The sequence below is a fragment of the Oculina patagonica genome, chromosome 4, assembly GCF_052425735.1.
Source record: "Oculina patagonica isolate OP01 chromosome 4, crgOcupat, whole genome shotgun sequence".
Classification (NCBI taxonomy): Eukaryota; Metazoa; Cnidaria; class Anthozoa; order Scleractinia; family Oculinidae; genus Oculina; species Oculina patagonica.
Window position 1 is genome coordinate 13987318 of NC_135761.1, and position 26749 is coordinate 14014066.

Sequence of the window (26749 nt, forward strand, 5' to 3'; positions counted from 1 at the left end):
AGTGGCATACTTTACAGGTTTTTTGATGCTTTCGTACCTATAGTACCCACTAAACCGATGGAAAAGGGCTTTTGTTTGTACCAGCAACAGACATTTCTAAAGATGCCTTCTGAAGTATGGAATTTTGTTAACGTAACCCTATCATTTTAGTGTGGACGGGTGAGAGAACAGTGTCTTTGGTTCCAGACCAAGTCGAAAGACTTTAATTAGGAAATTTACCAATCTAGTCCCCAGGGCTTGCTTTGATTTTGGTCAGCACTTGACCAGTTCCAATAGACATTTTTAAGCATTTGTTATTCTTCTGTGTTCGTGCTAATACAAACGAATTTGAACTGCAAAGGGCAAAAAGTACAATGATAAAAATATAATAAAAAACCGCATGAAAAGGTCCAAGATTCGTGGACGTCCGCTCGAATTAGACTGTTCACATCCTCTCTATTTTTTAAGGCCAAAGACCGCTAGAGAAACAAAGTCCAGCTCTCTCACCATTCTTGCCTAGCGTTCAACGATCCAAGAAAATTACGAGAAAATAGAGGGCTGTGAACAGTCTAGCTCAAATCTGATTGGCTGACAATTTAAAATGAGCATCCGGCGCATGTTCAAAATATCGAAACCGGCCAGAGTCCACTGGAGCAAAATTGTGAATTGACGGTAAGCTATCAATTTGACACATGCGTAGTCAGTGCCGAAGAAGTTCAGTTCCGTCGTTTGAAGCATTTTCAGTGTGCATTTTCAAAACCTTTTGAAAACCATAGTGTGTACGCGACAAGAAAGAGCATGTGACCTCTGCTAGCAGACGACAGTTTATAAAGGAACATATATATTGAGGAATCGAACGCAATCGAACGCTTTATTGGGCTCGATTGAGTTCGATTGAGTTCGATAGGTTTGACTGCGTTCAATATAAGGCTGGATGGTGTTTGAAAAACAACAGTCGACGTTGGATTCACGGTCGGATTGCATTCGACTGGAGATGGGGGTAGTACCGGTAGTATGCGAAAAACTGGTGAATACGAGTGCCATAAGCGCGTGTGTATATCCCAGAATAACGAATAAATAAACTGAATGAAAATTGGTTTTGTCAACTTTACTACTATAGAAAAAAAGCTCACAAGTTATCCTGCCGGCTGCAATTCCTTAGTTGCTTATTTCTTTGTTTATTGTTAACGTGTTCTGTACTCCAATTTGATTTAAAGTTCTCGTTAATTTCCTAGCTTTCATCCTTGTTTATTCTTTCATTTGTAAAATCAATGCCGTATTTTCCATACCCAAAGGTTATTTCAAAAAAGGTATTGCTAGTCAATTATCCATTTGTAGCTGTTACCAAGACAGACTGTACAAATATCTGAATTTTTGATTTTTCAATTGTGTTCGATTAGTTCGGAAATCGAACGCAATCGAACTCTCTCACACAAATGTTTGGGTTCGATTGTGTTCGATTATCGAGCTAATCGAACTCAAACGTTCGATTAAGTTCGATTGAGTTTGATTGAGTTCGATAACCGAATAGTTCGATTGGTAACGTCGGGAAACTTAAAATGGAGTGTCAGAAGCGAGTCATGTTAATTATTTTGCAACTGTCTGGCGCTATACCAACTACCGTAAAATTCCGGTTATAAGCCCCCCCGCTTATAAGCCCACCCAAAAACCCTTACGAAGTTGTAAAAGCCCAGGGCTTATAACCGGAATTCTACGGTATACGTTTTGCTCGTTTGTTTTCCTTCTTCTGTTAATTACATTGTGTCTATTTTACATAGCGGTTAATGAGCGGCAGTAAGGTGCAACTACAGTCAACTCTCGCCTTGCGGACAACCCGCTATTGCGGACACTCGCTATTACGGACAAAATCCAGATCCCCGGCGAAAGAGGTTTGACTGGAAATGACTCTCGCTATTACGGACTCTCGCTATAACGGACACAAAACGACGCCCCGAGCGTGTTCGCTATAACGAGAGTTGACTGTAGTGAAATCCTGGAGAAACTGATCGGTAACAGGCTGTCTAAAGAATTCTTAAAACTACTCATTTCCGGACTTGACTTGTGGCGTTACTCACGCTAATTTCCGGACTTGACTTTTACCAGTTAATGTTATTAATCAGTTACTATGTTATCGGATCATCTTTGTAATTCAACTTAGGTACGCCCTCGATCAATCTCGTAAAGTGATTTATCCTTCGTTCCGCCGTAATTTTCGTGTGTTTTGGAGTGTTTATCGGAGTAGGACTGTGTAAGTTTGATTTCCTGTGATTTTCCCTTTGATTTTCTCTATTGTTGTACCTTATCCCGATCGCATCTCTATGTTGTAATTGTAGTTTTTCACCGCGTGCCACGAAAGTAAGAGAATAAAGGCAGTGTTAAAGTTAAAGCAAGAATCGTGGTTCTTGGTTGAAGCGGCGTTTGGCCCAGCTCGCATTCATCGGGGTTCGGGAACGCGACAGTGAGTCACAGACTGTTTTTGGAAATTCTTTTAAGTATCCAATATTAGCCTTACATTACATGTTAATGTAGGGCTAACAATGGCTTCGTACGCATGAAGATCAAAGTGCCCGTTGGGCTGTCTCGTGTTACAGATCAGTAAAGTAGCAGCCGTTGCTAACAATTACTCTGCTTTTCACACTCTTCATCTTTAACATAGTTATACCACGCAGCAAAATCAGCTAAGCAAACTTTTTCAAGTTGACGTGGTCGTCTCTGATATCTCTTTAATAAGTTATCAGATTCAATATCTTCTGAATTGTCAGATAATTCTTTAATTTTATCCATAGTTTTTAGCAAAAATACTCTTTCATCAGGATTACAAGTGTTGATAAACTGAAATAATCTTGAAGAACGCCTTAAAGGTATTTGTAACACCATATACACAGCTTCCTGTGCACTAATTTCAACTGCATTAAGAAACTTATTTCCAATATGTCGAACTCGATCTTTTATCGTTTGATTCCCTGACTTGGCTTCTTCGCTAGCTGCCTCAAGAAGTTTGCTCATTCCTCTTTGACCTTTTGTAATATATGACAAAATGTACACAGCACATGCATATGGATCCAAAACATACTGCATATCCATATTAGCTTGCCATATTCTTAAAAGAAGAGTGTTGTAACTATTGACTCTTATTTCACTCGGAGCTCTCTTTAATAAAACAGTATCACGAGTAAGCGAAAACTAATTGCAGTTATGTAACTTTCTTCACTTAAACCGAGTCTAATAAGAAACTCATCGAAGGTGATATCATCACCATATTTCATGTCATCAAGTAACTGTTTTCTGCTATCAAATTGATCTTGTATATTATTCAGTTGATCATCAGTAAAATTTTCCTTCGTAAGAGGAGTAAGAATCATTGTTTTTCTCATAGGAGGTAACGGGAAATGAAATCGGCAAATTTTCTGACCTTTTTTCTTACATGTTTTCGCGTGTCTATGCGTCTGCAAATTTATGAGATCGACCATATCAACAGAATTATTCTTTTCACATGTTAAATATTTGTCAACAAAGTCGACGATTTTATCATTCTTGTCTACTTCATACTGTGGAGCATTTTTTATCCACAACAACGAATGAATATGAGGACTTCCTCTTTGCTGAAACTCAACCCTATAAAAAAAATCGGCAATTTCTCCAACAGGCATAAATTCACTTTTGAGAACATCATGAATAAGACGTTGAATCATATAATCAAAGTTACGTGCGCAGCTAACAGGGTCTTTCTGAATAAGTTCGGACTTCTTTTGCCAATTCATGTCATTGATTTCACAATCAGTGTATTCTTTACCGTCAACAAGTCTTCCCAAAATTTTTAAAAGATGATTCCATCTTGTTTCTGCCGCTGAAAAAGAACAAAACCAAGTTGGATTTCCCAACTGTCGTATCATAGCAAATAAATCTTTTTTACAACGTTCAAAGAAAGCTGGTGAACCACGAATATCTTTCAGAACTCTAAACCCTTCATCCAACTGAATCAATCTATTTACTGTGTCTGGACACTTCAAATCACCAGCAGTAAATTTCTTACCCTTTGAATTCGTTTGATTTGCAACTTTTTCAGCTTATAAAAAATGTTACTTACGGATTGTGCAACTCTTCGATCTCGATTTCGCAATTCCCATTTGCATATGGTACTATAATGAACAGGGATTACTCTATCTTTATTTTCACATCTTCGTTTTCCACAAAAAATTGCTGGAAATGCTAAAAACTCTGAATCTCTGTCAATAAAAAGTCCTAACGGTCTACTACCCTCTGCAGGAGCAACGTTTATAATTTTGTCAACATCTGTTAATGGATCTGAATCTTGCAGTAAAGTATCCGTAACCCCTGATGGACGTTCATGGGCCTCACACCAGCCATCGTCATCGTCAACAATATTAGCACTCTCATCCAATATTCTACTACTATTACTACTATCTTCAGTGTTCTCGTTAGAAACTGCATTTGACAATGCACTTCCTTCAAAAAACTCAGACCACTCTTCGCTATTTCCTTTTTCAACAGTATCAATCCAAGAATCACAAACTACTATTCCTTCATTTTTAAAAAGCGAACTTGTATTAACAAGATATCTAGCTGCATCCAAAACTTTTTTTGGTCGAACAACTTCAAATTGATAATGATGTTTATAGGCAAGACGTCTTTTAAGTTTAACTGCCACTGTACAAGAATCATCAAATGCTCTTGGAAGAGAACTTGCAGTAGAATTAACATTAGCAGGAACATTTACAACTGCTCCACATATTTTTAGTTGTCTACCTCTTGGCAGTTCACGCAACTGCATAAAACAAATACGAGGAGCAACGAGTCTTTCTTCCAGTGAACTTAAATTCAACACTTCTGGTCTTTCTGGAAACGACATTCCATTTGCTTTTGCACAACAAGGTAATCTTCCATGCAACAAACCTGAGTGACATGTTAAACAAATCCATTCAGTATTGTCCACACTAGTTACCCCGGTAATACAAGAATCAACTCTATTGGAACAACATTTGCTATATAAACTGCGATTACATTTTTTAACAGATGATCTATACCACAACTGATCACAACAAGTACAAATACATTCTGGACCACGTTGTATACTTGAATGAAAACCATCGATCAACTTTTCAAAATCCGCTGTACTGTTTCTTTTTTTTTTCCGGTTTTCTTTAAAGTCAATATCATTCTTCGTTTCACCTTCAGTAGAATTTCTACTATTTATTTTACATTGATTGCTTAAGCCTAAAACCATAAGTTTTCTTTTTCTATACTCTCGCATATAAATTCTTTTATTCAGCTTAGTTTTCTCAATATAAGACAGTTCATCATTACTACTGCTATTATTCGCGGCTGTTGTTTGCACATACTGTAAAATTCTGCCATTTCCGTTCCTAACCATTATATCAGCATTTTCCTCATCCACAAAAGTGACTCTTTGACATTCGTTATCTCTTCCATTACTACCACAGAAATCTAAAGGAATAGTAGACACATAATGATATTCATCAACATGACCAAGAACAATAGACCTACGCGTCTCAAAACCTGAGTGTTGACATTCTACAACAGTAAGCTCAGAAAAACCATCTCCGGATTCCACAATTTTAATTCTCAAATTATAAGCATTTGCAACAGCTTGTACCATAAGAGCATCACACCAAGTTCCCTCTCTACACATACTACTCAAATAGTCTAACCAAGACTGTCCTTCGAAAAACTCAACAAATTCTTCGCAATGATTTCTAAGATATTCAACACCTGCCAAACGCACTATCAAATGATTTGCTACCGAACCAAATATCTGATGACTAACACTTCGAAAAAAACAGTCTCCATTTCCACCACAATCAAAAGGAAGAAGACCAACTGCACGTAATCTATTTCAAAGTAATGAAAATGAAGTACAATCATAACATTCCATGTCATTGACCCTCATATTTTCACCGAAATTAAACACAGGACCAGGGTTCTTTTCAATATCACCACACATAAATAACATTTTATAAAATAAAGAAAATTTTTTATCATAACTAAATTTCCAAAAATTATTCCAGAATGGAGAAAATATAAACCTTCTATAATTTTTACACTTTCGACGACTACCAGAAATAGAATCTAGCAAACCAGAATAAAACAAATATAAAATAACCTTTTCAAACCTTAACTTTAAATACAAAAAGCAAATATGCTCAGCACGATTCAACATATCGATACGTACATCTGCACGAAGAAAAGCTTTTAAACGCGAAGAATCAGGCACATTGCGTTTAATATATTTCTTTATACTACGTTTAACTACACTCTTTTTATGAAATAAACTATGAATTTTCTTCAAGCAAATTCTCGATGGAGCTCTATCTCTTTTTCTGCTCATTCTTTTCACAACTCTTCGCTCATTAAAACAACATTTATCACAACAAAACTTATTAATTTTACTCTCATAAGACACTGTTTTAAGCTGCTGCTTTTCATAATCGAAACATCTCGCACAACAACAACGTTTTTTTCTAACCAATTGCCTACCTCTTTCACATACTCGTTCACAAAAACAATGATTAATACATTTTTGACAATTCTGACAAGTCTGATACATAACTAGCTTATTCATAACTATTTATTATGTTCTCGTCAAATGAAGAAAGCACTAAAAAACAAACATTTGCCTCTTGTTAGAAATATTATAACACTTTCTAAATTACAATGACATTCCAAACACTCCATATAAGGAAAAAACTACAACCAGTTTTCAAGAAATGCAAAGCAGCTAAAAAATGCTAGACAACTGTCAAAGCTTCTAACTATTATCTTTTGCTTTCAAATATCTAATGAAATATAAAACTACCTACCTCATACTTTATCCATAAATAAACCCACTAATTGATGTTAGCTCTCCCTACTGCCTTCCCCTAACTTTCTTTCAAAGTTTCTTCAACGGAAACAATCAGTTATACGAAACAAAACCTAGAAAACAAAAAACAAAAAAAATAATTGCATTAAAAAACAACTACTGAACACCAATACACAACATCGCGTACCTATCTATAAATCCCTAAACCTCTATCAAATTACTTCTTACTTCTCCAAACTAAATCACAGGGGGCCCATACAAGCGGCGTGACTGTTTGTATGTTCGAAATATAAAGAAATGTATAAGGGATTTTGAAAGTGTCTTATTGTCGTTAACTTATTTCGAGTAATGTCTATGTTTAAATTCAAAATAAACGTAAACCTACCTCAACTGTTGTATTTTGTCGTTTCTGCGGCTCAAAATGGCGAATTTGGGCGATTTGGAGGGTTTTGCGTTGACTGTTGCTTCACGTAATTATTACCAATATTACGTGAAGCAACAGTCAACGCAAAACCCTCCAAATCGCCCAAATTCGCCATTTTGAGCCGCAGAAACGACAAAATACAACAGTTGAGGTAGGTTTACGTTTATTTTGAACTTAAACATAGACATTACTCGAAATAAGCTAACGATAATAAGACGCTTTCAAAATCCTTATACATTTCTTTATATTTCGAACATACAAACAGTCACGCCGCTTGTATGGGCCCCCTGTGACTAAATGACAAGTGAAATCGTTCATTAACATACAAACCGCTCTAAATATATCTGTGATGCTTACCTACTTGTACTAGTCTTGATACAATAAACAGCAAATACTAATGTGATCTGTCCACTAGCTACAACTCACAAAAATTATTACCAAGTTCATAGGAATCATGAAATCTTGCAATTTGTAATCTACTGAAGCTTTTAACCTACTTCTGAAATATACAGAGCCAGGAGCGTATTACTAGTAATGGCTCCTGACAAAGCCCCATTCTGATGACTTAGTGTCTTCAAAATGTCATATAACGTTCTAGAAATCGTCCTTTAAATAAATATTCTATTTTACATAACTTGTTCAAAAATCACAACTCCGTCGTGCGCGACTAGTGAGCATATGAAAAAATTAAGGTCAATATTCAATAACTACTTCTGCTCTGCCGCTTAAAGACCGATGATAGCTTCCAATATGTAAAAGAAGTGTTCTATATACACCTCTGCACAAACATGTTACCCTACCGTTCACTCACCTTGCAACTAAAATTATTCTCAGTGAAAATAAACTAGAACTGTGCATGAAAAGCCCTCAGTCACATATAATAACCTTGATTAAATTATTAATTCTCAATACGCTTTTTAGAACTTCCAGCGCAACTTGTTGATACAGCTACCTAATTAGTAAGACATAAGTACACTGAACAAAGCAAATTTGTTTCCCGTTTCGCAGATAACGATATTCGCACTTCCCATAATGGTTTTATTCTGTATCTACCGCGTATTCAATATACTGCTTTCCTATTATGGCCTGAATGAAGTTTAAACAACCTAGCAAAACGCAAAATGAGATACCACTTCAATTTTTCTGTTTGCGTGATAACTTCACTTAATATTCTCCTTTTGACACATCATTTGACATATCTGAAAAGTGCTCTGGCGCCAACAACCCTCGACCCGATTGTACACTACCCCCCGACTACCCACTACACAGTATCTTCGACTGATGTTGCCCGAACATTCAGTCTTTGTTTAGCAAGAACGTCACCTGACACTACACTTGAAATCTAAAGCCGAAGTGGTGAAAAGCAAAGCAAATTAGTTTCCTGAGAAGGTTTTTCGACGTAATTTGCTTCTCACTTCTTTCTAATGGGGATCTGTTTTATCTGGAGGCATTATGTATTAAATAGAGCCGTAAGATTGTGGCCAAGGAAATGTCTAGAGGTCATTGCATTTATAGTCTGCGCTGCGTGGTTTCCTGTATGTTTCACACTTCTTTGCCACATCATAGTTAGTAGAGGGGACTGGTTAGGAAACCCGGCAAAGATCAAAGGACAAAAACAATAGCGGCCTTCTGATGTTGAGCATACCTGTCACGTGACATTTACCCTGCACACACACAAAACCAAGATGGCGTCCGCTTCAGGCGAACTCTATCTCTTTGGCGACGACTTCGACGCAGTTCTCGACATTTTAGAAGAAGATGACGCTTTGGGAGAGCATTTTGAAATTTCTGTATCTAATGTAAGTAGCTCATGAGATCAAATGGTTCCATATTGGCTAGATTACGGCAAAATTGCTTCTTGAACTCCTAGTTCACAACACGCTCGAAGCATGCTTCGATTTTCTCTGTGATCGGAAACTATAAGTTTGCCTCGTTCTGTCATCAGTGTACCTTACATGCTACTCCACGATCGCCTATTTTTATTTCGTCTTTAATAATAAAGGTGCAGCCATCGAAAGAAATTGTTTGCAGCGACTGCCATAAGAAATATAAGACCAAAGGAGGTTGCGAGAGACATAGAGCCACGAAGCACAACAACTCGACGCCATCTTGAGGGTCTGAATGGGGTTAACCGACTAGCGACAAAGGGCGAAAACTATTACCGACTACCGACAAAACGAGGAAAGAATTACCGATTAGCGACAAATAAAATTCAACCGACAACCGACATGGTCCGATGTTATACGGACGTTTGTATTCATAAAGAACAGCATTTTGAATTTATGTCTACCTTAGGAAATGTCTAGTTCAGAAGTAACCACACCAATTCAAAATTTAGTCAATTATAAAGTTTCCTCTCACCTTTTCGAGCAGCAGCGGAGGTTCATTTGTAGAACAGTGGCTGGTAATCGAGGCCACAAGGCGTCCCGCTGTTGTATTTTCACTGCGCGTTGGTTATTCATGTGGTGACAGGCCATGAATAACCAACGCGCAGTGAAAATACAACAGCGGGACGCCTTGTGGCCTCGATTACCAGCCACTGTTCTACAAATGAACCTCCGCTGCTGCTCGAAAAGGTGTAAGGCGAGAAGGTTGCCATCGAACGCCATCGTAGCCGGGTTCCGGTGGGAAAAAAATCTCATAAAGGTGTTTCCAAGCTAAGTAAACACATCTAACGGAGTTTTTAGGGCTAAAGGAGCCGTCCATTTTTCAGGAAAGCAAAAATTGAAAAGAATAATCTCTTACAAATAGAAGAAGCGAGTAGAAGAGTTGATAAGCATCTTTCTGTTTTATTCTTTTCTGAATACGGTCCAAATTTCGGTTTCGCTCGATGTGTAAGTAATATTTGACGAGCATTTGCTGATGCAAGATGATTTTATCGGTACTAGACGAACACGTTGCTAAAAAGAAACAGAGTTAACGAGGTTTAAGGGCAACCAAATAATGAATTATTACAAATTTTCATATCGTCTAGAGTTTGAGGTCTTAAAACTGCGTAATTTAAATAACAAATATTAAAAATTAACTTGCACTTTTAATCATTAACTGAGATTTACCGACAACCGACAAAGGTCAAAAATTCTAACCGACAACCGACAAAGTAAGAAATTTTTAACCGACTAGCGACATGTGGACCCCCCCATTCAGACCCTCCATCTTCTCTTACACCAAGAACTCTTGTGGATATTGTTAAATGCGTTTTGCAGACCACTATAAAAGAAAAAGCTTTTGCAGCTGGTCTTCGAGATGAACTTAAGAATTATCAGTTTCAGGAACTCGAGGAAGACTCACAAGAGTTCGCTACAATTCAGCTGCTTTATAATGACTTTGTCAAGAGTAACAACACAGAAAAAATCTACAGCAACATCTATGCTCAGATTGCGCTGAAATCTACAACATATTTTAGAGGACTATCAAGAAATGCAGCTACCTTATTGTCCACATCGATTGCAGATAAGATGCTTGCTCATGTAAGACAATCAAAAGTACAGAACAGTGCAGCAGTTTCTGTCAGCAGTGCCCTTTCTGAGAAAGAAAAGGCTGGACTTCAGTACCTGGGGGGTTATGTTATCCACAAACTTCACAAGAAATTTTCAAGGACAGATACTTTGGAAAGCCAGCACGCAATGGCCATTCTCAAGGCTGGGAAGCAGGAATCGAATCCCGACTCACAAAAACTGGTATCCAGCTTGAATCGTGGAGGCTTATGGTCCATAACCAAACCGGTTGAAAACATATTCTCGAGGACTGAACATTTCTTTCAAATTTCAACATCAATGGGGAGTACTAAAATTGACATTGCTGGTATAGCTCACAAGGCTTCAAGTGACAGTCAGGTGATTTCTAATTATCAATCCATGGTTTCCAGTGCTCATCTTGTTCCAGCTAGTCACACAAGCAAGAATGTTCTTGATTGCATGGTTAACATGTTTGTACGGGTCCGTTCTTTCTCTCGTGCCAAGGACTTAGTCACTGCTTACAAAATGAAGGAAAAGAAATCCAAGTGCAAGGCTTTACGGAAAGAAATTATGAGAACTTGCGATGAGCAAACACAAGCAAGGCAAACATAGTCCCCTCTACTAACTATGGCCACATGTTTTGCTAGTTTAGTTTGTTTTTGCTCAAGTCTATTTGTAAAATACGCTTTAAACTCTCGAAATTTACGCCGTGGAAGGACAAGATATATGTTCCGTGAAAACTTTGAATACTTGCATTTTGTTGATACTGTTGCAAGATGTATTGTGTATTATCACTTAATATATCTTGGTCCGGCTTCGCAAGTGACAACCGGAAATGAATTTGATTGCTTGACGCTTAAAACACTTTATCCCTGGTCCTCTTCGTGCCAAATTTCGAGTTCAGTGCTCGCCTCATTTCATCCCAGACCTTTCGTGCTTCTCTGCTCTTCAGGCGATCGAAATTATCAGCCTAAAGACGAATTAGCATTTTCGGATCATCGTCGGACCCATTTGTCGTAAGTTCTCTTTGCCGATCCGGATTCGGGAGAAGATGCTGTAGATGTAAGTTCCCGCGCTTTGTGATTGCGTGCGATCATGACCTTCAATGTCATTTCACTGACAGGTTCTGTTATCACTGGAGACGGCTTCCTTTGTTATTAAAGACAAAATTTTGGAAAATCGGATCGCCTTTTTTTTTAAGTGGAGGTCGCACTTAAAAATCTCGCGTGTTGATAGATTTTCACCGCAAAGTAAACAAATTCTTCCAAATTTTTTTTTAGTGCGACCCGGCCCTAAGAAAAACAAACAAAAAGGAATTATGAATTTGACTTTGTGACCTTAGTGTCTTCAAAATATCATATCACGTTCTGGAAAGCGTATACAATTAACAAAGCAAAGCAAATTAATTTCCTGTTTCTCAGATAACGATAATCGCACTTCCCTTAATCCTTTTATTCTGTTTCTACACTATTCATAATACGCCCTTCCTATTCTTTACTGAATAAAGTTTAAAGAAACGAACAAAGCCGAAGATGAGATACCACATCAATATTTTTGTTTGCGTGGTAACTTCACTTAATATTCTCCTTTTGACACATCATTTGACATATCTGAAAACTGCTCTAACCTCAACAACCCTCGACCCTAACACGCACCAAAATGGCTTTCTTGTAACGCAAACAGAAATTTAACAACAGCTTTTCAGCCAGCCGCATACTTTAACAATACCCACCGCAAATATAATATCAAAACACAAACCTACCGTAAAGATAAATTCATTTTCCATGTAAAAAACTACCTATTTAAGCAACATATGTGAGATAAAATCTCCTTATCAGATTTGGCGGTATTACTAAAGATGATACTTCATGTAATATATTACATTATTCACATACCTTAGTAATCCAAACATTTACACCATGTCTCACACGTGTAAATAAGCACGTTTAAAACTCGAAAAGAGAAAACGCGCAATACGAAGAACAGCATCCCGATGCATCTTATCAGCAAAATGTATCTATGTAAATATGTCTATTTCTTACCTTGTTTCCTTGCTACTTTATCACTTCGTTACCTTACGAGAGGTCTTACACAAAGCACTATCCTGAGCTACCAAGTCCCCTCGGATAATCTCGTGTTACGTCACGGTCACGTCGTTCACGACGTGACCGCGACGTAACACGAGACAAAAAGGTTTTGTGTAAGTATTTCACAACTGTCTGGCGCGCTAAAAGATTAAAAACGTAACCGGTCACGCTACACCAACTTTAGAATACATTTGTGCTCAAGTGTCTCATTTAACAAAGTTTATTGTATTCAGCTTTACTCAAGCTAATTTTTCAAAACTTTGTTATAACCACTTAAGTTCGTCTTGTACTAGCTGTTAGGTTATGAATGTGTGTAGAATGCGCTAAAAAACCGTACTCTGATAGTTAATACAGTGTATCTCTTACACACTGAATTGCGATCATATTTTCACGACTCCACAAGCATTTGCATTTCACCATATTTACTTTAATCAATTTTCTTTGTATTTGGTCTATTATTAGGACTTAGAAATCATATGTAGCTATCATAGTTTGAAATAAATTTGTAGTTTCGCAGTATTCTCCGCACTCTTAGCAGTCATTGTTGCTTGGAAGATCATCAGAAGCACTCAAACCGTCCATTAGAATCGTAGAAAGACAAATTTTTGCACTTATTAAACAAGAATTCAAAGGCAATCGCTAATGTATAAATACATAGAATGGCTAACTTCGCTTGGTGAAAGGGATTACTTTAGAGAAATTGGCAAACACAGCCGCTACGATAAATCGAGAATGCTGGCAAGCGCTAGTCGTCCACGATCGAGTGCTCAAACGGGCGCCGATTACTATACCAATGATGCTTATAACAATACAATCACCAAACTAAATTACCATTAAACACCAACACATATCAAGAAACATACCTGCAAAAGGCATTAACGCAGGACCAAGGAGCAGTAGACGTTGAAGACAGCAATTACACTAGCAAGGCTAAAATGAAAGTGGAAGTTGGAAGACGCGGGGAGCGGACCATGAGGGCGGATGACGTCATCTTCCGTCTCCGTGGCAATTAGAGGTGTCACGCAATGTTATTTTGATTTCGCTTCTTCGCTTCCGGCTTCGACTTCGCAACATGTCTTGCGCTTCGCCGCTCGCGCAAAACAAGACGGGATGTCCGCATACTAGGTTATCTGGAAAGCAAATGAAGCTAGCGAACTGGAACACCTTTTAAGGTCTATTTTTTCCTCATTTCTTCGCTTTTTATTTTTTTATTATTTCTCTTTAAAGGAGACTTGTATAAACTAAGATGCTTGCAGCCGATCTGTTAGAGCTAAAATATACGACATGGCAGGAGTATGGGCGGCCGTTACCACCAAAAATACAAGGATATCAAATAGATCAGTAAACATATAAATGGTCTAGAGATCAGTTGCAGAGTGGTATAGCCAATAAAGAAATTGTTTAGCCAAGTTATGAACGGTGTAGGCGCCTGTGTCGAATTGGATCATGACATCGTGAAATAAACTAGCCTAAATGCGAGTAGCTTAGCTCTTGCTTGTAAAACAGTATAAGATAAAGAGAAATGGTCTAGGGAAACCAAAAATGGGCTAGCATTCAATGTTGCAACAGCACAGTCTATTTTTGAACGGTCTAGCGTGACATCAAATGACACAGCGTTGTGTGAAATAGCGTAGCATGACATCAAATGGTCTAGCGTAGCATGAAACGGTATAGCCTTGCGTTAAATGGTATAGCATATCACAAAATGGTTTGGTTTAGTTTCGAGCAGCTTAGCGATGCATTATTGGAACAGCTTTTCACCAAATAGTCTAGCATCAATGAGTTGCATGGTTCAGCGTGACATCGAATGGTCTGGCGCCGAAACCACCAAAAATACAAACTGCAAGTTGAACAGCCAAACGTGAATTGGAACAGCGATCTGCGGGGGGCATGACGTCAATGAATGTGAAAAATCGGCGCCAAACCATCACATTGAGACGCGAGCGTACCACTTTTTTTTATTTATTTATGTTTTTTTTTTATTCATCCACAACACAAAATACAAAACATACAATTACAAATGGTTACAAATTTTTGCTAGCCTAAAACAGCCGCGCAAAGCGTACCACTTAGTCAATAATGTGTGAACGTCGCCATTCAGTGATATTTCGGTAAGTTTTTTCCTCTTGTTGCCTTGCTGATATTATATTTTTTCGTAGTCGTTCATGATAATGATACCTGAAATGGCACGGTTTGCCGGTCGCCAGCTTGTTATAGTTTATATTTCGGCGATGCATGAGTCAGACACCTTGACCAAAGCAATTTTTAATGCTTAATGTCGATTTGTAGAGCTCTTTTTCCATCATAACCCGAGCTTTACCTTTGATGGCTCTTAATTGCAGAAGTCTTTGAGGAATTCAGTCACAGTGTACCGCCACGAATAATCAGCAGAGTTGAAACGCCATGGTGAGCAACCTGATATCTGTTATCTTGTCGTTTGTCACGCAATGCATGTGATGTGACTGAATGCTCAACGCGGTTTTGAGATAAGAGTAGCCGGGATAGGAACAGCTTTTTATGTTTATTTTTTAAATGAGATTTACATTTTTATTTCGTTTTTGTTTGTACAATATTTAATATGTGCTCTCGTTAAAAAAATCGGCAGTATTTAAATTTATTTGCTGATTTATTTAACTATTCAACGGCTAAATGCTGGAGTGTGCACTGAATTTTACTTTCGGCTGCTTAGGAAATCGCTTAAGGCCCATTTACACGACAGAGACATTTTGGCACGGTAAAAAAAATGTCAAAAATGGTACACGTACCTAATAAGGTTTCTTGATTCACCTGAATCACAATCGAGACTTTAAAATATCAGTTTTGTAAATGCCTCGCATAAATTTAACGCAACTTTTATAGACTCCCTACAGATTCAAGACCACGAACTTTTTTTTTCTTCTACATTATTTTAGCAAAGGGCCGGGTGGGTCATGTTATTTTTGGCCCCCTATCAGGGGTGGGTCAGTCGGTTTTTGAGCAAGGCGGAAGGGGTGGGTCACACATTTTCAAGCCACCAAGTGGAAAAATAGATGCAAATCTGATTTTAAAAATGAACATAGAAAGCTATTTCTATCCTGGCTACCCTTCTCTCTGCCATTTTTTTTTACACGACAACACAGATTAAATATTGTACAAAAAAAGGAAACAAAGATGTAAATCTGATTTTAAAAATGAACATAGAAAGCTATTCCTATCCTGGCTACTAGGCATAAATAGATTGTGCTCGGCAACTTTTGAGCAACTTTTAGCGTTTTGAGCAACTTTTTGTAGTAACAGCAACCTAGGGCAACTTTTGCCTTCCTTGGCAACTTTTGAGCAACAAACTGATATAAAACCGATCCAAACCATAAAAAGTCGTTTCATTTCGAAGAATTTTATTAAAACTGGTCTTATCAAAACTGATTTTATTAAAACTAAGGATATACAATAAAATGACAATAAAATAACACTTGCTTTACGCCCACGAATTCTGGACAGCGGCTATCTATCTAACGGGCGCTTTTAAAAATCCAGCGGTTTCTCGCTGCAACATAAAGCCTGCCGCCGGCCATCTTGGTATTTGCTGAAGTGCGAATCACTTATGGCATCGCAATCAGATGAATTTTCGACGAGGAAAATTAAAATAATTCAGACATTGACCCCATTGAGGTTGCCATAGATGCTGGGGCAACTCTTAGTAAACCTGCAAGCGCTTCAATTTCTAGAAAACGCAAAATTCACTCTAGAGAGCAAGCAACTTTTCTAAATTTTGGCGGCAACTTTTTGATATTTGAGCAACTTTAGAGCAACTTTTGGGTATATTGTGAAGCAACTTTTCCTAAATTTACCGGCACAATCTATTCATGCCTACTGGCTACCCTTCTCTCAAATCCGCATCGAGCGGTCACATCATATGCTTTGCTCGACAAATGACAAGATAACAGATATCAGGTTGCTCACCATGGTCTTCGGTTGTGCCTAAATAGGACCGCTCAGAGGGACAGCCGAGGAGTACTGGAGATGACTTTCCGACTCGGCTGGCTCTCGGAAATTTCTCGGTAAATCCAATATGGCGTCTCATTCTTGACTTGTTTTGTGGCTAAAAACTCGCATCGAGGAGGAAGAAAGATAATACGAAGAAAAGTATGGTTTTTTTTTTTTAATATGCTAGGTTGGAAATCGGATTTCACGTGCACTTAGAGGCTCGTTTGAAAAGTATTCGTTCTACTATATAGGAATGAGATCAGTTCTCGTGTAGGATAGAGCTAACTTGTGTCCCTCTGACCGGTACTATGTAAGAAGGTAGTACCGCTCAGAGGGTCGCACTTCATATATAAGTATATTACCTCCGTAAAGTCTTGCTTGGATTTTTTTTAAACCATCACAGGCCTTGCTGTTTAGGTGTCTGCTAGATCAGAGATTATTAGAACATTTTTGGATATAAAATTTATTTATTGTGTTGTTGTCCCTCTGACTGGTACTATGTAAGAAGGTAGTACCGCTCAGAGGGTCACACTTCATATATAAGTATATAACTTCCGTAAGGTCTTGCGTAGAATTTTTTTAAACAATTACAGGCTTTGCTGTTTAGGTGTCTGCTAGATCAGAGATTATTAGAACATTTTTGAATATAAAATTTAGTTATTGTGTTGTTGTCCCTCTGACCGGTACTATGTAAGAAGGTAGTACCGCTCAGAAGGTCACACCTCATATACAAGTCTATGACCTCCATTAAGTCTACAGTCACATTGGCTTTTTAAGCGTGTCTGTTTTAAATTGTTGACTTGCCCCCCTAACTGGTACTATATAAGAACATAAAACTGTTCAGAGGGTCACACTTCATATATATTAGTATATGACATATAGTTAAGTCTCCTCTGGATTGCTATTACACAGAAGATTGCTCTTATGAAATGTTTCCACTGTCAACTGTCATGTATAAGTTTCTTAGAGGCAGTTTTGCATAAGTTGTCTCTTGATTTGTATTCCCAGGGCAGGGATGTCATTCTTAATTAAAAAAGATACCATCAGTAAATGGAAAGATTGTGTTTGTAGATTATTTAAATGTGTTGGCAATTGTGAATGGTTATTACCGGTAATACCTGAGCAAAGTTTGAAGTTGCTCCCCTGTTGATAAGTTCTGCAAACTGAAAAATTATGTCATTTACCTCAAGTCGACACTGATTTAGCCTCCAAATATCAGTGATGAGCTTAGAGACATTTCTCATTGCGATACGTTGCATCTGATATAAAAAACAACCCAGAAACAAGAACAGACTGTCTTACCATGCACACGAATACGCCACAGTCATCCTGGTTGTGCTGTTTTGGTACATTTTGTTCATTAGAATTGCAATGAAATCCTAGCTGTCAGTGAAGTGTTCATTTGGCTGTTTGTGTAGAGAAGTATTGTTCTGCATCAAAGTCTTGTACTCAGTGTAAGTAGGTACCTACTTTTTATTTGTGTTAATAAATGTCTATTTTTCACCTCAGGGATCTGTTCCTTCAATTCCTCCTCTTTGAAGGGTGTTCTCCTTTTCATCCCTTTTTCCTTCACAAAACTCCTAGTTGATAAAAAGCTTTTTTTTCTTTTTCAATCAATTATGCAAAAAAAAAAAACTTGCCGGGAAGTTTCTACCTCAGGTAAGTATGCCGCTATGTGGAAGTTATTATATAAATAGACTACCAATACAACTCTTTGTTTCAGAGAGGCTTGGGTGTTTCACCAACCAAATACAACTATTCGATGCGACTTTTAGATTTTAAAGAGATACTTTTACCCCCTTTTTGTCTCTGTGGAAAGCACCAAAACATTTCCCTGAAAGGTTCTTTTGCCTAACTCCACCCCGTTAGGAGTACAAATTGCCACAACTATCGACGCAAGAATGTGTATCGAAGACATTAATTTATGTACAGAGAACAAAATGACAGATTGCAAAGAGAATGAAACTACTCAGCGAGACAATTGAAGGTACATGGAAAACGGCTAGATGTTTACGTTCTCTGGACTGGAATCTCTGACATAAATAAAATGAATAAAAAAACAACGACACTGACCTTTTGCCCCAAATCTTTTGTCCACTGGCCCTGCAACAAATTTGCTGATTGGTCTGGTAAATATATAATTCCCACAAGTAGCTTCGCCATGAGGGGGGGGGGGGGGGGGGAGGGAAATCATTTGCCCAAAAGTGACCTAGATGGGGTCTATTATTGGCGAAAAAACACACCAGAAAGACTGTAAGTCCCAAAAATGACTAAGATGGGACTATAATTGGCCACAAAATAGACTATAATGGGGTAAGGGTTCTGATTTCTGATATGGTAGCAGCATAATTATACTGAGCAAAATTTGACCCAAGTAACTCCAGCTCCTCCATGGCCAGTTATATTTACATGCACATAATTTGGCTTTTTTCTATTTATTTATAAATGTGTATCTTTGTATTAATCAATTGGTAGATTAATCCATCTGCACAATTAACATCTAGTAAAACGTAAAACAGGAAAATTTTTATCTGCAGTTATGGAAAGGATGCCTGGGCAAGTCCACTGAAACTTTATTTCACCACTTTTGAAGACATCAGCATGCTCTTCCCTCTCTCTCTCTCTCCTTACCTTCAAATATTTTATGCACCTACAGCCCCTCCTCCACCTTGAAATTCCAATTTAACTTTGTATATTTAATTAATTGATTGGTTTTTGATAATAGCCTTCCAACCCCCCTCAGGAATTTTCATTACTTTGTGGTGGAGGAGTATAGAGATTTTTTAAGGTAATACACTTGTCAGGGAACTGGGAAATTATAAAAATTATACCATGGAATAAGACAAATGACCAAAGTTTAATCTCTATATTTCTCTTTATATTTCAAAGCATATTTGTGTCATTTAAACAGCCAATAGGCCATTTCCGAGTTACCTTTCGCCTCTGTTTTAAAATTCCAATCAAACTTTAAAGAGTTTATATACTTGTGAAGTGTAACCCCCTGAGCGGTATTACCTTCTTACATAGTACCGGTCAAAGGGACAACAACACAATAACTTAAATAAATTTTATATCCAAAAATGTTCTAATAATATTTGATCTAGCAGACACCTAAACAGCAAGGCCTGTGATGGTTTAAAAAAAAAAATCCAAGCAAGACTTTACAGAGCTAATATACTTATATATGAAATGCGACCCTCTGAGCGGTACTACCTTCTTACATAGTACCGGTCAGAGGGACACAAGTTTAATAGCTCTATCCTACACGAGAACTGATCTCATTCCTATATAGTAGAACGAATGCTTTTCAAACGAGCCTCTAAGTGCACGTGAAATCCGATTTCCAACCTAGCATATTAAAAAAACCCATACTTTTCTTCGTATTATCTTCCTTCCTCCTCGATGCGAGTTTGTAGCCACAAAACAAGTCAAGAATGAGACGCCATATTGGATTAACCGAGAAATTTCCGAGAGCCAGCCGAGTCGGAATGTCATCTCTAGTACTCCTCGGCTGTCCCTCTGAGCGGTCCTATTTAGGCACAACCATGGTCTTCTCTGCCGCTGATTACTCAAAGACGTCTGAAATAAGGAGCCATCAAAGTTTAAATTCATGAAAATAAGCTCGGTTTACAATGGAAAAAGAGCTCTACAAATGAACATTAAGCGTAAAAATTGCTTTGGTCAAAGTGTCTGACTCGTGCACCATCGAAATAAATTATAAACTACAGTAGAACCCGTGATAACTCGAACTCGGATCTGACTCGAACAACCCCGCTAACTCGAACTATGAACTTTTGTTTATCTTGGTCAAATTTACCCAGATTACTCGAATTCTGGTTCTTGCAACTCGCCACTGATGCCCATTGAAATATTCTACCAGCTCTTTTTGTCTTGTATTTAGATTTAAACACTAAAACAAACACTGCAGCAGATTTAATTTTAATTGAACAACGAACAGATATTCGTATTTGACAGTCATGTTCCACTCTTTACATAAACATAGGCACGCTAAGCGTGCAGGAGTTATTTTTTCAATTTATGGGGTGGCTTGGGGTGAAACTGGGTGATTGTCCTGTTGGGATGGTTTATGCCATGGGTTGAGCTATTTGTGTATGGCGGCCCACGAAGTCACTTTTTGCACAAAATTTGCTTGCAAACAAAATAACTTTTACGTGCATTTTGATACATCAGAACTGTTTTATTCAATATGTAAATTTTCATCATTTAATTGAAAAACAAAAACTTATTCAATTATCAAAATGTCACAAAATGGCACGTTCTTATTCTGTTCATAGTCTACTAACTATGTTCTGTTTAAGCGGTTATTTTGTTGCTAGCTTTGTTGCAACCGTAACGTGTTACTTTTGTTTGTTACGGAATACTTTTGGCTTTTTGCCAAACACTGAAACATGATATTGTTGTTTTTCTCACTTTTGTAACATGAGACCTCTGTTTTTTAAAAACGAACACTACACGATACCCTTGTTTTTCTCGAAAAAGCCACGATTCCATATAGACATTGAACGAAAAGTACTATAATAAACGAAGTAATAAACGCATCAAATCAAAAACCACTTTCTTCGGGAAAGTTCTTTAAAGCGCAGTACACCTGGAGTATTTGTTTTCTGTCAGAACTGTTCGACAAAGATTTTCGTTCATTCACAACCTAAATTCTATTCAACAAACAAGAACTAATTGAGTTATCGAATTGTCACGGAATGGCACGCTCTTATTCTGTTTTTGCTCTCGATCGTAGTTGCTTTTAACAGCAAAGTTAATACTTGTACCGGTTCATTAAATGTTTGAACGAGATGTTTTACAGTTGATTTCAATTTACTTTGGCCGCCCGCTTTGCGAAGTTTGTTGGGAAATTGGAAACTTTGTTATGAAGTTGCCAATTACGTTGCGAGTTTGCGAATCAAATTGCGAACTTCGATAAGTTCCCAACTTCGGCCCGACTGATTTTTTGAAGTTAGTGGTTGTTGAGGAGAAACAAAACATGTTGCTCGAAAGTCATGGCGATTTCTGAATTCGAAGATTTTAGAGCTTGTCAAGGAAAGTTGAAGTAGCCAGGGGCGTAGCCAGCTTTCTGAAGAGTTGTAGGCCTGGCCGCTTCTGGAGGGTGAGGGGGGTCGGTTTTATGCTCCAGATAATGGCTCTCAAAAGTGCAATCCGGCAGCACCTAAATTTTGGCATGTCATTGCCGAGAATGGTCTGGCAATATTCACTCATTGTTAAATATATAAACGCACTTGTCTTTAACGACACCTATCTATCACTTTGTAAAATAAAGTTCTCGAGTTCGAGTATAAAGTGCCAATTTAACAATATATCCTTCCAGACGTTTCGAGCTTAGCCCTTTATCAGTGGAAGTCAAGTTGCTGTTTCGTTGAGAAATTTGCTAAGGTCACGAAAAAAGAGATTTAAAGTTCCAATGCAAGCTGCGCGCGCGATGAGCGCGCGACGACTTACATTCAGTCAGCGTGGCTGACTTGTTCCCAGTTTGAAGATGAGTCGCATTTCCTGACGTTTTCGTTCAGTTGTTCCCATCGCAGAACATGATGCTACGGACTTGTACATCTTGAATAGTGTGGCCATTTGTTTTGAAATGCTTTGCGGCAGGAAAGCCTGGCAGGTTTTTCTCGATGCTGCGCTCAACGAAACGTTGCTGTAGCGTGCGGCCAGTTTCGGCGATGTAGATCGCAGAACAACGGCGGCAAGAGATGCCATACACTGAGCCGGTTGTTTCGCAGGTGAAAGCATCCTTGATAACTATTAAGCATTTGGGATCCTGCAGGGCGGGGTCAAGAGAATTCGATCACAGGTGCAGCAGCGAGCGTGCGTGCATGGAAAAGTTCCCACGTTAAGACCAGACTGGCTACTGTCGGTGGTGTGAACTAAGACGTCCTGCTATTAAAAAAAAGCCCGAAACGTTTGGAACGCTATTTTGTTAGATTGGCACTTTATACTCGAACACGATAACCGTATTTTTTTCCTTTTTATGCATTAAAGAACAGCTGTCACGCAGCCAAAAAATTTCTACTTACTAGAGACTTGATTAATCGAGAAAGGGTAGTTGCAATATTTGTAATGCATATTGCTTTCTATTTCATCTTGAAAATGCTTCAGCCACAATTATCTCTTGATAGTACATTTTAAAAATATGAGTGGGCTAAAAAAATTTGTAGGCCCGGGCCTACGGGCCTATAGGCTAGATACGCCCCTGGTAGCTTGAAGTGCAAGACAACGTTTCGCATCAGCGATCACGCAAGTGATTTGGCGATAAATAAATTTTATGCAGGTAGAAATTTGGTCAAATTTTAACTTTTTTGTATGAAAACACATATTTAACGATTTCTGTGAGGCATAATCTTCACTGTCTTCAATTTCAAGTCTTCTGCGTTTGTAAACCGGATGAAACTGGATGGTTTATTGATTTTAATCGAAGCCGACGCGACGCGACAGACTAATTTGTTCGAGACGTGTTTACGGCTCGCTTTACATAAAAGTTTTTTATTTTTATGACATTTGTTTCCAACAGTTTAGCGTAGCAAAGCCCTTTTTGATAACATAATTATAGAAGGTTTTATTAATTTCGGGCCGAAGTTGGGAACTTTGTATCGAAGCTCACAATTTGATTCAAAAACTCGCAACCTATTTGGCAACTTCATAACAAACTTTCCAATTTCCCAACGAACTTCGCAAAGCGGATGGCAAAAGTAATGACCACATTATTCTTCAAATCTGCTTTGTGCAAATGGAAAGCTAGCCTCTCCAAACGTACGCTCGAATAAGACGAATAACAAGTTAGTGTTGGGCCTTTTGCTCACGGCGTGTGCGTTGTAAGCAGGCGGGCGTTACGAAAAACGTTTTTAATCCAGGGTTAAATCACAACTCACCGATTCCGCCTCCTTCTAATCTAAAAACTTCGAACGAAATTGCTGACTACGTCAGATTGCTTCCCCTTTATAAACTGCAATTTTATTGGTTCTGATAGTACCTGAAGTCTGATTGGTGTGACAAACACACATACTTCACTGACCCACCGACTGATTACAAGGACACGACGACTAAAGAGCTATTTTTGAAAAAATAACTCAAAAATGTTTGATCGTGTGAGAGTTTCTTAGGAAATAAATTTTATTTGCACTGTACTGTACACTAAAATGCTTAAAATCAGTAAAAAAAAAACAATTATCAACATGGAAAATTGAATATTCAGTCTACCCCGAAAACTCGAAACCCCGAAAACTCGAACTGTTTTTCGATTCCCTTCTATTTAGAGTTCGAGTTGTCAGGCCGGTTCTACTGTATCACAAGCTGGCGACCGGCAAACAGTGCTAGAAATTGTTTCGGGTATCATTGATAATGAACAATGACGAAAAAAATATAATGTCAGTGGAGCAACAAGAGGAAAAAAACTTACCGAAATATTACTGAATGGCGACGTTCACATCTCACTGTGATGGTTTGGCGCCATTTTTCACATTCATTGACGTCATGCCCCCCGCAGATCGCTGTTCCAATTCACGCTTGGCTGTTCAACTTGCAGTTTGTATTTTTGGTGGTTTCGGCGCCAGACCATTCGATGTCACGCTGAACCATGCAACTCATTGATGCTAGACTATTTGGTGAAAAGCTGTTCCAATAATGCATCGCTAAGCTGCTCGAAACTAAACCAAACCATTTTGTGATATGCTATACCATTTAACGCAAGGCTATACCGTTTCATGCTACGCTAGACCATTTGATGTCATGCTACGCTATTTCACACAACGCTGTGTCATTTGATGTCACGCTAGACCGTTCAAAAATAGACTGTGCTGTTGCAACATTGAATGCTAGCCCATTTTTGGTTTCCCTAGACCATTTCTTTTTATCTTATACTGTTTTACAAGCAAGAGCTAAGCTACTCGCATTTAGGTTAGTTTATTTCACAATGTCATGATCCAATTCGACACAGGCGCCTACACCGTTCATAACTTGGCTAAACAATTTCTTTATTGGCTATACCACTCTGCAACTGATCCCTAGACCATTTATATGTTTACTGATCTATTTGAAATCCTTGTATTTTTGGTGGTAACGGCCGCCCATACAGGAGACAAACAAAAAATTTAGGGAAATCAGGTCTTGGGAAAACGCCTGCAAGTCGTACGAATCGATACGATGGGAAAAAGAACTATGGATTAAGGTATAGGTTCAGGTGTAGGCCTGTCCCGATTGTGCTCGCAAAAATGCTAAAAAGTTGCTCCAAAAAATCCAAAACGTTACTTTCAAATGAGAAAATTCCCCCAAATATATGCTAAAGCCCCTTTGAAGGTAAGCATTTTCATACAGTTTTACTGCAACAGAAATATCTATTAAAATAACATTTTAAGGCCAAAATTTGTTGCTCTCCCAGCCTCCACGAAGACAAAAAAAGTAACTAGATTGAAATTCATAAGTCGTACTCGTACTCAATCTCGTACTTGTACTCCGAACTGAAGGTCCCTAATAATAATAAAGAACAAGCCAAACAATGCAGATTTGCTCCCTGATTTTTTTTCTTGGTCTAACATCAACCAAAACAAATAGGTTGTACTTTATTAAAAAAGAAAACAAAAATTATACTGTGCATAATTGTTGCTTTTTAACATTTTATTGATAAATACAGGCATATTCCATTAAACGTTAAAAAACACATAACAAAATTTTAATAAGTTAACTACTAATTAGGAATAATTTTTAAATACTTCTTAAAATATACATTTTTTATATTAAAATATATTTTTGAAATTACCATGTTAACTAATATAAGAGTCAGAAGTACTATTATTTGAAACACTGCCCCACTCTGGCCTGATTTTGGAGTTATAATTAAAATGGAACTATTTTTAAAAACGTACTTTCTTAATAAAGAAAGTGTCATTAAGAATGTTTATTTATTATTATCTTCTCGCTGGTTCCATAAAAAGATAACTAAAAACGAACAAGAATTGAGCGTATGGTTTCTTATTTATATAATAAAAATAATGTCTTCGTTTCATCATTACTTACAGTACATAACGAACATCACGGTGCAACAAACATCTTACTGCACGTGCTCAATGAAAGTTCCCCAGCCCCACCCCACATGTCTGATGGTTTTTTGTCACGCAACTGTTATTGGTGCCATCACGATTCTTCTCACTTTTTGGCAAAGAAGTTGCGTGACAACAGAAAAGGCTCAAACTCTTACATTAATTTGCAATTAATCCAATATTGGCGATTTGGTGGTAACATTGCTAGTAATGTTATGACTATGTGTATCATTACTAACGGACGCCGTCTGGTGTGGGGACGGCAAAGGGACTATAAGGCGAATCACGACTGCTGCGCCTAATATCAACAATGTAATAATTAAGGGAATAAGTCGTTTTCTGACAAGAGACTTTTTCTCTGATGATGTTAGTCTGCTACGGTCTTTAATATCGCACGTTGTTGCCTTTGATTCATTTTCTTGTTGCGTGAATTCATGTTGACCATTACTCGTGTCACGTGACAGTAACGCAAGTCGGAATTGAGTGTTGTCAGCATGAAAACGGCTTAAGAAAGGAAGAGACGACGTTCTGTAAATCCAAGTTGAAAGAATCATATCTGAAAAACAGGGTAAATATGTGAGCTTTTTGATAATGTATAGCCTTCCTCAACCTGTTCACGCTAAGGGCGAATAGGCCATTTCCGAGTTACCCTTTGCCTCTGTTTCAAAACGAGTCTACGTGCGAAACCATTCAAATGAAAATGAGTTTAATTTGCATGCAAATGGATCTGTAAGTGAAACTCATTTTCATATGAATGGTTTCGCACGTAGACTCGTTATGAAACAGACAGAGGGTAACTCGGAAATGGCCTACAGTAAAAACCCGCGTATAAGAACCTAGGTTTTTTCAAGTTAGCCTAAACAGGTTCTTATATAAATGGTATTTAGTGTAAAATTAGGCTTACTAGGTTCTTAATTAGGTTCTTAACTTTTGTT

General features: G+C 37.9%; 5 protein-coding genes across 5 annotated transcripts in view; 1 reads left to right on the forward strand and 4 right to left on the reverse strand.

The window, feature by feature from the left end:
* The window catches only part of LOC144648166 (uncharacterized), a 31338-nt gene extending 17597 nt beyond the window's left edge, over nt 1-13741 (reverse strand). The window contains exon 1 of the mRNA XM_078507795.1: nt 13653-13741. The gene's annotated coding sequence lies outside the window, so the exon portion shown is untranslated. The remainder of the gene's footprint in view (nt 1-13652) is intronic.
* The window catches only part of LOC144651416 (uncharacterized), a 146910-nt gene extending 133165 nt beyond the window's left edge, over nt 1-13745 (reverse strand). The window contains exon 1 of the mRNA XM_078511348.1: nt 13649-13745. The gene's annotated coding sequence lies outside the window, so the exon portion shown is untranslated. The remainder of the gene's footprint in view (nt 1-13648) is intronic.
* LOC144651464 (multidrug and toxin extrusion protein 2-like) overlaps nt 1-26749 on the reverse strand; it is a 44911-nt gene that overhangs the window by 1649 nt on the left and 16513 nt on the right. The window lies entirely within an intron of this gene.
* Nucleotides 8926-12625, forward strand: LOC144649570 (uncharacterized). The gene is made up of 3 exons (XM_078509083.1): nt 8926-9043; nt 9247-9348; nt 10397-12625. The coding sequence occupies exons 1-3, from the start codon at nt 8930-8932 to the stop codon at nt 11312-11314; spliced, it is 1134 nt and encodes a 377-aa protein (XP_078365209.1). The 5' UTR covers nt 8926-8929; the 3' UTR covers nt 11315-12625.
* LOC144651462 (multidrug and toxin extrusion protein 2-like) overlaps nt 25418-26749 on the reverse strand; it is a 36959-nt gene continuing 35627 nt past the window's right edge. Inside the window, exon 16 of the mRNA XM_078511403.1 lies at nt 25418-26370. Within this exon, the coding sequence (XP_078367529.1) occupies nt 25985-26370 (386 nt within the window). The 3' untranslated portion in view covers nt 25418-25984. The remainder of the gene's footprint in view (nt 26371-26749) is intronic.

What these genes read in the sequence shown, in the direction of transcription:
- LOC144649570 (XM_078509083.1), top strand. Translation starts at nt 8,930, where the DNA reads ATGGCGTCCGCTTCAGGCGAACTCTATCTCTTTGGCGACGACTTCGAC. An exon ending in TTGAAATTTCTGTATCTAAT is followed by an intron (nt 9,044 to 9,246) that starts GTAAGTAGCTCA and finishes TTAATAATAAAG; the next exon opens with GTGCAGCCATCGAAAGAAAT. An exon ending in CGAAGCACAACAACTCGACG is followed by an intron (nt 9,349 to 10,396) that starts CCATCTTGAGGG and finishes CATTCAGACCCT; the next exon opens with CCATCTTCTCTTACACCAAG.